This window comes from Electrona antarctica (genome assembly GCF_951216825.1).
Source record: "Electrona antarctica genome assembly, chromosome: 5".
NCBI lineage: Eukaryota > Metazoa > Chordata > Actinopteri > Myctophiformes > Myctophidae > Electrona > Electrona antarctica.
This window is the reverse complement of record NC_136810.1, coordinates 49496232-49509106: the sequence shown is the minus strand read 5'-3', so window position 1 is coordinate 49509106 and position 12875 is coordinate 49496232. Positions and strand designations below refer to the sequence as shown.

General features: G+C 42.4%; 1 protein-coding gene across 4 annotated transcripts in view; it reads left to right on the top strand.

Annotated features, from left to right (window-relative positions):
- Nucleotides 1-12875, top strand: part of kiaa1549la (KIAA1549-like a) — a 154632-nt gene that overhangs the window by 69600 nt on the left and 72157 nt on the right. For all 4 annotated transcript variants that reach the window (XM_079500653.1, XM_079500652.1, XM_079500651.1 and 1 more), the window contains one exon: nt 5456-5627. In XM_079500653.1, coding sequence (XP_079356779.1) covers nt 5456-5627 — 172 coding nt within the window. The remainder of the gene's footprint in view (nt 1-5455; nt 5628-12875) is intronic.

Here is a 12875-nt window from a genome sequence, read left to right as displayed (position 1 = left end):
ATCCCATAGTTCTATGCATTATGTTGACCAGTCTCTGTTCAAAGGTTCTGGACAGGTACTGCAAAATAGAGTATGTTCCTTCATTCTGTCGGTTATGTGTATAAAACTGGAGGTGGGAGCGGCCTGAACCGCTGAAGACAACTAAATAACATGTTGTACTTGAAGGTCTCATGACATCCATTTTTAGGTTTTCTGACCTCAATTACCCACCCACCCACCAGAAAAAGAAAAAGAAAAACACAACTTTGAACATTCAGTGGATTTTCTGTGGTTTGGGGTTTACTGAATAATTTCGCTCAGAAACATGCTGTGATTTGCCAGTGGACTGGTGAGTCACCGTCCACTAATCCGACACCCTTTCCTCCAGCTCCTCCCCTATCCGTCAACAGTGACACCCGCAGGCAAATCAAAGGTTTTTTCATTGCATCTGGAAAAGCCTCAGAACACAGAGAGAAAAAAAACATGCCATTACTCACTGGAGTGGATTTTTCTGTTAAAACTTTGAATACACGTTTGAAGGAGCATGATAAAGACTTTAAATGTTTGAAACACAGCATGTCAAGAGACCTTTAACCACATGGATTCTACCATCCCTATTCTCTGCATGTCATAATAGGCAAACACTGGCGAACATGGGCGGCCGTGGCTCAGCAGGTAGAGCAGGTCGTCCAATGATCCAATGGTCGGCGGTTCGAATCCCGGCTCCTCCTGTCCACATGTCGAAGTGTCCTTGGGCAAGACACTGAACCCTACATTGCCTCCAATGAGTCGGTCGGTGTAAGCTTGCCACCATTGGTCGATTGGTGTGTGTGAATGTGGGAAGTGAGGACGCTGGCGTCGACTGTTCGCCGCTTCACCTCCCAATGTATGAATGAATGAACCATTGTAAAGCGCTTTGAGCACTTGGAAAAGCGCTATAAAAATGCAATTCAGTAACATTGGCCAAAAATAGCATTTGTTATTAAATGCCTTGATGTCATATATTCGACCTGTAGGCCTAATATATCACATTGTGTTAACCTGCTGTAGCCCAGAAGATATATTATTTCTCCTGTCATTTTAACAGCCTTAAAATCACGACTGATACACAGGAAAGAAGACTACAAAGAGACTTAGAATAATAGGCTTACGTCGTTGCATCATGTTCTTATTTGATTCAGTGAATTCTCGTTGGAATGGACAGCATTCTCTTTTAGTATAGGCTACAGACTACAGAGGTGTACCACTCCTGTATTCACTTTTGGTTAGATCAAGGAAGGATGCTGCAGCGGTTCCTTTGATCGTTGTCTCTCCACAACATAAATCTGCGATGTTTAATAAAGCATACGCTATCATTTATTCACGTTGCTGCTTGAGCAGTGCTGTCAGTCCAGTGTGCACTTGGTTGTGAAGGGATCTCGGCAACTTTCAGTTAGATCACTGCATTATGTTTCTGTTTCTGTCAAATAGGTCTCTACATCTATTCTAAGATGGCATCTTTCCTTTCAAAATCTTTTTATTGCAATTTTCAATAATATTAATCTCAGAGATCTCAGGGCAGGCAGACAAATGATGAAAAGACTATGTTGTTGAGCAAATCATGCCCCTCCCAGACACAAGAAAAAGAAGTCCCAATTTAGTAAAACCAATTCCCAATTCCCCAGCCTCTCTACGAGCACTCCACCTCCGCCAACCCCCACAATAAGTCTTTGGGAGGGTGAAGACAGCCCCGGGTCCCCTCCGAAACCCGGGCCGTCAAGCCACCATCTTCTTTTCACCTGACAGTGAAGGGTCTCACGAGGGTGGTGTAACGCGTGTGGAGGTACACGCTATCCCCCCCCACTTCCTCCCCCCCTGACTAAGGTCACATTCCCACCTAATACTTCGGTAGACTCGATGCGAATGGGTGGAGAAGTTGGGATTCTTGCATATTTAATTTGCTGCGGTTTGCCTTCACACTGCACTGTATAACCGCAGCAATTGGAAACGTGTGTCAATGTGTTCAATTCATAAACTATAGCCTACACAGTGAAATCTATGTGTTAAAATTATACTCATAACGTTATTATACTCATAACGTTATAATTATACTCATGTGTCGTGCCGTCTGGGACTGGACCTCTCCTCTCTCTCTCTCTCTCTCTCTCTCTCTCTCTCTCTCTCTCTCTCTCTCCCTCCCTCCCTCCGCACGCACTGTTCCTTTGGGCTGAGCAAATGAGTCCCTATTCCCCACACAGTGACAGCACTCCATGTTTACGGCACGCACAGACAGACAGACAGAATATTCTGTAGGCTACACTGCAGTGTTTTTATGTGTTTCCTTAAGCAATTGATTAATGTACTTGTCCTCATTTCGACCAGGGCTTCGGTCTCCTCATTCGACCACGTCTATCCACGGTAACGGGACATCTTTGCGCTGCGTACAATATGCCTTATCCGTCTCCAACTGTGTTTAGCTCCTCACCCGCCACATTGTTTGCTTCATTTCCTTTATTTGCTGCGGATTGCATTCACACCTGCACCGAATCGTAATCAAGTGCGATTGGAAGCGAAGCGAAACCCCTGTTTTTGGTCGGAGTAGAATGCGGTTCTTTGATGCGCATTAGGATTCGAATGATGCTTCACACCTGCCAAACGAAGCGCACTTTCCGACAATGTGCAGCAGGATTCGTTGTAATCGCAGTAAAGCTTTCTGGTGTGAAGGTCACCTAAGATAGCATCTTAAATAAAAGTTGTGAGAATGTGAAATGGGTCTTGAATGACTTTGAAAGGTTTTAAATGCAAATAGAATTTGTTGTATATAGCTTATCGGCGCTGCGAGGATGAGGGGGGTACTCGGAAAAAATTCTCCCCTCGGGTGCCTGGGCCAAAAAGGTTTGAGAACCCCTGTTCTAGCAAGTTACAAAATTCCTGCAACACTGCAGGCATGAAACAGTAGACACACAAGCCACTGAAATGCAAACTCGTCAAACTTGCGTTTTGGTACGGTTGTAACGGTCAGATATTTCTATCACTGCTACTAATTATTTAAATCACGGGATGTGAATGATCTCCCCTTAAGACACAATGGATAAAGTTGAATGTAATGAAATGGCCTAAATAAACAAGCAGCAAGCACAGTCAGAAACAAAGCTCACGTTTAGTAACCTTTTATCTCGTCAAATCAAAGAGTCAAAATACAGTTATACAGACAGGTCAAACAGCGAGTTGAATGAATGAATGAGTGAACCGAAACGAGTGTCCGTGTCTCACGCTTATTGTTTAGAGTAGTTCCGTGGTGGTGTTTCCAAACAAAGTCGGTTACTCCCCGAGTTCCCTCCCGAAACGTAAACTCCCTCCAAAGCAAAATGAATGATCCAAACGAACTTAATCCATCCCGTAGCGATAGTAATCCCAATGAATGTACTCCAAAAGAAGAAGAGCAAAAACGCGGATCCTCGCGGGATGTCGAAATAAATAAATAAAAGATGAACGATCTCACCCGTTGCTGAAGAATGTCTCGAGCCTCTCCGAACCGTGATCGCAATCGTTCTTTTAGCTATAGCTTGTTTAAGGAGATGTTAAAGAACAAATGTATCCAGGTCCCTCGTAGACTCCCTGTTTGTTTGTCTCTCCCTGCAGGTCTACCTGTCAGGCCGGTAACCTCCTTCTACTTTATGGGCGTCAGTCCAACTCCAGACACGTGTCAATCAAACAATATCAAATCATAATCGTAGTCTTTTAAACCCCCCAAATAATAACAAACTCACAAAATAGACAGCACAGAACATATAGGACGTTACCCTTTTGCCTTTATTGCCTTTACCCCTAAATGCTGATATTAAAATAAATAATTTATAACTTGTGTGGCATCGCTAGACGGTTATATTCTATGCATGCAAAAATATTTTTTTTCAGTGACGCCCTTGGTCACACCAACATCAGTTTTGATCACTGTGTATTAAAGTCCTATACGTTCTGAGCAATTGCGAGTTAATGGCGTGCATAGCTCATTACATTTGCCATGTCTAAAGACAGGTCAACTGCAGTTTTGTACTGCAATACAGTTTGGTGTAAAACAGTCATGCATAACACAGATACAATACCTGAACGCTACGGACGCATGGCCACACCGAGCTTTGCATAGACCGATGTATTCTGAGGTCCACTACTACATTTAAACCATTTTGATCTGAGATCAGATTCTAAAAATGTCTTCTACATCCTGACAGTTTTCTGAAAAAGCTATGTTTCTATGTCGGTCGTACATAGAAACATAGCTCATAGCGCGCCACTCGGTGGCGCGCTATGAGCTTGTAGATCTGCTATTTTTCAATAGCTAAAGCATAACATAATGCTAACACCAAAAGGGGTTCCCGCCCAAAATGGGAGTCAGCTCGGACCCTTGTGGAGTCTGGTCTGTGTTTGCTATGTCTGGACTTTGAGTTGGCGTTTGTTTCCATACAGCAGTGTCTACCCTATATTATATCCCTTCCCCCTACTGATCCTTCCCTTACACATTCACAACCCCAAAGCATTGTCATCACATTCACATGCCCCAGACAGACATACGTAAGTGTACATGCACTCTACTGAGTGTAGCTGAATTATTAAAACTGGTGTCATCCTATAAGAAAAAAAGAGAGAAAATATTGGTTTCATTGCTAATTCACCACTGTAAATAGAATAATTTGGCATCTTTGTAAAGCAGACCAACAATAAAAATAAAAAGACGAATTCAAATGCACTGCATTATTGATGGCAAAAAGCAAACATTAGGCAGTGTTTGTGGCCATAAATGCTAAAGGAGAGCTTACTGTACCGGTAGGTGTAGAATTATAGCGATGCATTGCTTTAATTACCATGTTATGATTGATACCATGCTAAAATCTGTTTCAGCCACATCAAACCTCCCCAATGTCCCATATACAGTATAATGCCATAATATCCCAGTGTGCTATACTGTATGTACTCTTTCAGTTTTCTTATCATTTCTCATCTGTCTTCTTTCTGCCTCTCTCTCCCTCTCTTCATCCCCCCCACCCCCACCCTCTGTCTGACTGTCGAGGTGCTCCCACGACGGCAGCATATACACGCATAGACCATCATAATCGTAAACTAGGTCTCAGCAGGCCCAACAGACAGATATAGGGGTCATTCATAATTCATCCCCCTCAAATATTTATGCTCGTGGAGAAAATGTGATTGGAATTCCTCATATCTCTTCCCGTCTCCCATCTTTTATTACGGTGACTCAGACACATTGTTTTGTAGTGCGACGTCGTGCCTTATTACAGACTTAAAACGCTTTGGTCATTGAACCTGTCACACTATACTGTATATCGGGAACCGTTTAACGCATCAATTTAGGGCGATTTAGGGAGGGGACAATTTCTGTATGCGTGTATGTATGTGTCTGCCAGTGTTCATATTTTACATATGCGCGTGTACCTCACTCTCTCTCTCTCTCTGTGTGTGTGTGCGTGCATGTTCTCAGATCCAGAGTGTGTCCCAGGAGGCCGACTCTCCGGCAGTATCTCTGGTGTACGTGGTGCGGAACCAGGATGCTGGAATCCTCAACGGGACCATCTCCAGCGGCCTCCTCAACCAGCTGACCTCTGAGGTGGTGGGATACTTCCTCCTCTACCCCCCCTTCGTCATCGCTGAGCGTAAGTAGTACTCCCCCGCTGCTCGCAACGCACTGAACCCGGGGTTCCGTGTGGAACGACTTTGAATTTCCCGAATTTGTATTCGTTTTTTCCTTTGGAGAAAGATATTCATACATACTGTATAGACCTGGATCGGGACCCATTCGTGGGTCGCGGAGCAATTTTTGTGGGTCACGACTCCAGTAAAAAAATCCCATTTTCTTTTCCTACATTTAAAAAAAGTGTTTTTAAATCACACAAACGAAATTCAATAAATAAAAAAAATGTATAATTAAGAAGTAGTGACAATAGCTGATCTACGAATCTGCGAAGCGACGTATTGTGTGTTTGTAGATCTGCTATTTTCACTAGTTTGGATCGAGGGCAAAAGTCTAGTCTATATCTCTTTTGGGTCTTGAACTGAAAAGTTTGGGAACCACTGGACTACAACTTGGCAACCTTTGGATCCAACCTCCCACGTTGTTTATTTTGTTTTGAGTGGTACAGTTTAAACAAAACCTATCCTCTTCCTCTCTCTAGACCGCAGAGTACAGACTGTACTGTTCTGTACTGCAAAATATTGAGTTTTAAAGCAAAAGCCATGCAATTCTTTTGTGAATCTGCCCCCGGCTGAGAGTGCATGAATTGACTCATGACGGTTCATTTTAACTCCCAGAGTTAGATGAACACTCATTATGTTGTACAGTACTGTATGTGCTCAAGCTGTGTCACTGCTGCTTCGTCAGGGGAGATCACTGACAGCATCATTAATCGTTAAGTCCAAATAACAAATGATACGAGTGAATTTATGAACATGAGGAATTCACGATTTGCACAAGTTGCAGACGACAAGCAGAAAAGTAAGCAAATTCACTTTTAATCTTTGCTTAAAGATCCTAAACTTTCCCAAGGCAACACAGTAATTTCCAATTAAAAAAAACGTGTATTATTTCCGTAATGCCATTATGAGTTTTTACAATGGTAAGAAGTCACAATAAAGGTCTTTATAATAAAGGTAGTTTTATTGAGACTGAGAGCACAAAATGTTTTGCCCCCCATCCTCCTGTGCCCCGAGTGCCAGCTGAGCCGAGTAGGCTAACGAGCTCAAGGGACTGATCTGTCCGAATATGTTCCGTTTGCTGTTCTGTTCAGTTTGGTTTATTTTGAGGAGGGTTTATTTGTTAGTTTTCTTGTGTTGTGTTGTTTCTTGTGTTCAGTGTCGTGCCTGCGTGTGTTATTGTAAATTGTGAGTGTGATGTTTATTGTAGTGTACTGTTTAAATGTTCTGTAAAGTCTTCATTAAATGTCGATCTATATGTATCCTGAGTTTCAACATCCGTTCCTGACAGAGTGAGGGTTGTAGACAATGCTGGTTACTTGAAACGGCTTTACTTGTTATGGAGTACACAGGATTAGCCACACATTATCCTTTGTTGCTGATTAGCAAGCTGTTCCACCTTGTAGGAATTATTCTACTTTAATACTGAAGTGTAACAACTAACATAGTGATGATACTTTTTTTTTTTCATGGTAGATAGATGTAAAATCAGGGCCATAGTTGATGGCATTTTACTGGTGTTTTTAACTTTGAATTGTTTTTGAAGAAGAGTGTGCCCCCCCTTGTTTTACCATGGGTGTTCTAATGAACTTGGTTTGATTGATTGATTGATTGATTGATTGAATACTCTATTAGACAGAAATGCAAACAGCATGGGTTACAGTCATATATTTGGACTAAAAGGATGACACAAAAAAGTCCTGCATGGGGAGTCTTGGGGACTTGTGAACCCTCTGTTACCCTGAGTCATCCTAGACTACCAAAATGTGTTGGAAATAGGTGGGTCATAAGTATATTATAGCCTATAAGTAGTTTGTTTAAGTCAAATGTATGTGTAAGATGATTATAAAAGGCCATTGTTCTTTCATTGTGCTTAAACCATTGAATTAAGGGGTGTAACACTAGGCGACTGGACTGTGTTCACTACATCTCAAGATTCTCAACATCCCTGGTTCAATTCCAGCTGTAGACCCCCCTTTCTCAACCCCCAGTTTCCCGTCTGTCTAGTATACTATCTAATAAAGCAAAAATAAAGCCAAGGAATATATTCATATAAAAAAACTAGAAGCACACATACTTGGCACACAAGGATACGGTCTGCTTCACGCCAGCACTTCCCAATCCCTCCCCCTGAGGCCCAGACGCCAGTGCATACAGATGATATTAAATCTGAAAAAGAACATTATTTTCTTCCTCAGTAGCTTCTGTAGACACACAGGTCTGCCTGATGCACACTAATTGTACTTTAACAAGTCATTGTACCCATTAAGGCCTTTTAATAGAAATTTCATTATGCACTTTAAAAGATGCTTTGCTGGAGGAATTGATGGGGAGAGTGTGATAGCCGAACGGTCAAGGCTCCAAAAAGACAATTAGACAATGCACTTTTGGTGGTTTTATTAACTTCTCCAACACCAGTAGTCCAGTGCAGACTCGGCAAAGACAAAGACGAAAAAATATGACTGGCCAAAATAACAGTTGTACAAACATAAACACACTCGAAGACAACACTAAGGAACAACACCTAAATAGATGAGAAGCTGCCTGTAACAGGCCATATCCTTACTTCCAAAGGGCCCTGGCAGCTCTCACTCAGGCTGGGGTCACCCAAGATCTAACTCACTCTCATCACCTGCAGGCTGCCTTTTATAGGGATTGAGACATATATACCAAAACACATCACAGCAATTATTGGCAATTCAATTAACTCACAAAAAGCAAACACAAGGCCAAAATTACATTTCTCTTGGATCAAACACCTCTCGGCGATGGTGGCTCAGGGGTAGAGTGGCCGGATGGTAACCGCAAGGTTGCCAGTTCGTTCGTTCCTTGGGCAAGACACTGAACCCCAAATTGCTCCGGATGTGCTGGTTGGTGCCTTGCATGGTTTCCCCTGTATCAGTGTATGAATGGGTGTAATGGTGTGAATGTGTGTGTGGATGGGTGAATGGGTGTAATGTAAAGCGCCTTGGATAAAGGCGCTATATAAATGCACCATTTACCATTTACCACTCTCCTCCTCTGCAGTAGCACATGGCACCTTCCCAATCAACAGGATTGCCACTGCAGCGGGGAAAGATGATCCACATTGCACACAATCAATTAAACTTCAGTTCAATAAATAAACGTTTAACATTTAAAACCATTAGTAGTACACTTCAGCAATGCATTTCAATTTCACGGTGTCAATGATAAAAGCTTACAATGCACAACTTGTCTCGACACTTCCAAGCCGACTGAATTAATTGGAAGCAAATGTAGTCAAGTGTATGCAATTTTCCCCAATCATTGTCTATGTGCATAGGGAACGGGCTGCCCCGTGACAGAGAGGAAAGTGTACATGCAGATGAGATTTACTTTCAAAATCAATATAATGACCTTTTAACCATCTCGAATGGTTTATTGTGATGCTAGTGTAATTGTCTCCACCAGGCCGAAGGCATGGGGAGAGAGTATGTTTTGCACTCCGTCCGTGTGTGTGTCCGTCCGTCCGTGTGTGTGTCCGTCCTTCCGTCCGTCCGTTACCAGCTAATCTCCGGCACCGTTAACCCGGTCGATGCCACACTTTGCACACACACTCCCTGGATGCCAACGATGAACCTCTGCCCCGCATTTTCCAGAACGGCCTGTTATAGCGCCACCATGAGGCAGCTTTTCACATTGTTTACCTAAAACTGCACCGATCTGCGTGAAACGTTGCATGCACACTCCCTAGAGGCCAAGGACAAACCTTTGACCTGCATTTTCCACATCTGCCTTTTATAGCGCCACCAGGAGGCCGAATTTTGTAAAACACATTTTTGGATATTACTCCTCCAGATTCTGTCCAAACATCTCAAAAATCGTTACACAGTATCTCTATGGTCATGTGCTCAAGTCGGATCTGTCCGATATTTCATATTCCATCCTAATTGGCTATAATTGGCTTTCACAGTTTGCAAGATTGCCCCGTTTTGAACAAAAGCCTCAAATCATGAACGCAGCATGCAATTTACGTCAAATCTTTCACACATTTTCTTACTAGGCTGAGGAATATATCCCACCCTTTTCACATTGGCCTGTTATAGCGCCACCAACAGGTTGATTTTTGCAAAACACATTTTTGGAACAAAACGCCTCAAATCATCCAATTGCCATCAAAGGCAAACATATTACTTATTTATATTACTCCTAAACATTTTGCCAAACATCTCACACGGTCCTATCCTCCTGGTGGAGACCTGTGCCCAGAAGGGCACTTTTTCTAGTTGTAACCTGTAATCAAAAAAGCCAAAAGGGCAGTCAGGCCTCCACACTGACAGAACTGTCCTGTTGACTGCAGTGCAAACTATCCCAAAACACATTTTTGTCTCCACCAGGCCGAAGGCATGGGGAGAGAGTATGTTTTTTGTCTCCACCAGGCCGAAGGCATGGGGAGAGAGTATGTTTTGCACTCCGTCCGTGTGTGTGTCCGTCCGTCCGTCCGTCCGTCCGTCCGTCCTTCCGTCCGTCCGTTACCAGCTAATCTCCGGCACCGTTAACCCGGTCGATGCCAAACTTTGCACACACACTCCCTGGATGCCAACGATGAACCTCTGCCCCGCATTTTCCAGAACGCCTGTTATAGCGCCACCGTGAGGCAGCTTTTCACATTGTTTACCTAAAACTGCACCGATCTGCGTGAAACGTTGCATGCACACTCCCTAGAGGCCAAGGACAAACCTTTGACCTGCATTTTCCACATCTGCCTTTTATAGCGCCACCAGGAGGCCGAATTTTGTAAAACACATTTTTGGATATTACTCCTCCAGATTCTGTCCAAAAATCTCATAAATCGTTACACAGTATCTCTATGGTCATGTGCTCAAGTCGGATCTGTCCGATATTTCATATTCCATCCTAATTGGCTATAATTGGCTTTCACAGTTTGCAAGATTGCCCCGTTTTGAACAAAAGCCTCAAATCATGAACGCAGCATGCAATTTACGTCAAATCTTTCACACATTTTCTTACTAGGCTGAGGAATATATCCCACCCTTTTCACATTGGCCTGTTATAGCGCCACCAACAGGTTCATTTTTGCAAAACACATTTTTGGAACAAAATGCCTCAGATCATCCAATTGCCATCAAAGGCAAACATATTACTTATTTATATTACTCCTAAACATTTTGCCAAACATCTCACACAGTCCTATCCTCCTGGTGGAGACCTGTGCCCAGAAGGGCACTTTTTCTAGTTTATACTTTGTTTGTACTATGGCCATATCTTTATTTATGCTGAACAAATAAAAACTCTATACATCATCAACACAACAACCATTTGTTCAAGAATGGGCAGAGCGAAACAAAAGCTTATTGTCCGCCCCCCATCCTATTCTTACATTGTCATATAACAATAGAGCGTCTCAGTCCCGCCCCCTACCATGGCCCAGGAAATGATTCTCCGTTCATTTTCCTCATAGACATTTAAGAAAGTATTTATTTAAAGACATTTACGCCGCGGACAAAGCCAACTCGAGTCGTGACAAATCATGACAACAAACACAATTTTTTGGGCCGAACAAATAATTAGAAAGAAGAAAAAAACGGCAGGTTACAACACTTTTTTTGTTGTTTTTCTTCTTTGTAATTATTTGTTTGGTCCAAAATATTGTTTGTGTTGTCATGAGTTGTCACGACTCGAGTTGGCTTTGTCCGCGGCGTAACCGTCTTTAAATAAATACTTTTTGAAATGTCTATGGGAAAAATGCATTGGGATTCATTTCCTGGGCCATGGTAGGGGGCGGGACTGCGACGCTCTATATACTGTAAAACAATGTTAAAATACAAAAGAATGTTTGCAAACACTACCTACAAATGTTACATAAATGCATAGCAAGCATATTGTTTGCGATGTTCAGACAAAAGATCTGAAAAACACTGCTGCACGACAGAGTTAGCCCTTTGTGTTCATACGACAGGACTGTATTGAATCCTAGTTCTGCCACTGAACAAAAATGAAATGGCCTCAACTGTGGCAGAAGTTGACTTCCAAAGGACTGAATTCTGTAGCAGTAGCATCTTCTATTTATTTGAATGGGGTTGTTTTTAGGTCACAGCTGTGGTTCTGGACACCATGTTAGAGGAATGTTCATGTATGCGCTATGCAAACTGTTGAGACGCGTTGAGAACATGGCAGGGCAATGCAGAATTCATGCCATAGTGGTTCTCAAAGTGTTTTTTTTTTGAGTGGTGCAACCACTCCAAGGAACAGCAATGTCTGTGTTAACCTATGTGACTACGTGTGTGACTATATATGTGTGACTATGAGTACCAGTAGGGGCAAAAGTGGCGCTGTTGTGCCAGAAACAGAGAGAGAGAGAGATAGTGGTGCACTTTTACCTAGTGCTAATTACAGAGAGAGAGAGAGAGAGAGAGAGAGAGAGAGAGAGAGAGAGAGAGAGAGAGAGAGAGAGAGAGAGAGAGAGAGAGAGAGAGAGAGAGAGAGAGAGAGAGAGAGAGAGAGAGAGAGAGAGAGAGAGAGAGAGAGAGAGAGAGAGAGAGAGAGAGAGAGAGAGAGAGAGAGAGAGAGAGAGAGAGAGAGAGAGAGAGAGAGAGAGACCCTTGAATTACATTTACAGCATGTTAGATTTATGTCAAATATGTAAATCTTTCCCCCTAAGATGCAATGTCACAAGGAAAATATATAGAAAGAATACATTAAGACAGATTGAAAATAACTTTCATACATGGTGTTTAACCACTTAAAGGGGAATACCACTAATTTTCAACTTTTTACCATGTCATTAATATACCTTAGAGCTGTTGTGTGGAAACAATAAAAAAGTCCCCCCCATTCTGTGTTTCCTAGAAAAACCATTAACAAATAAATCATTAACATGGTGAATCACATCTTGATGACATCATCAAGATGTGATTCACCATGTTAATGATTTTTTTCAGACCTCCAGTTCTAGGAAACACATAATAGGGGGACGTTTTTTTATTATTTCCAACAGCTCTAAGGTATATTAATGACATAGTAAAATGTTGAAAATGAGTGGAATGCCCCTTTAAACCCCAGCATCCCTATTCTGGGGGGAACATTCACCAAAAAATAGCCGATGTTGTGAGCTTGTAGATCTGCTATTTTTGGTGAAGAGACTATTGCACCAAGTACAGTGCAACTCTGGTCCGTTTCACAAAGTGTAGAGGGTCTACAGTAAGTCAAGTGGTTAAACTGAAGTGACA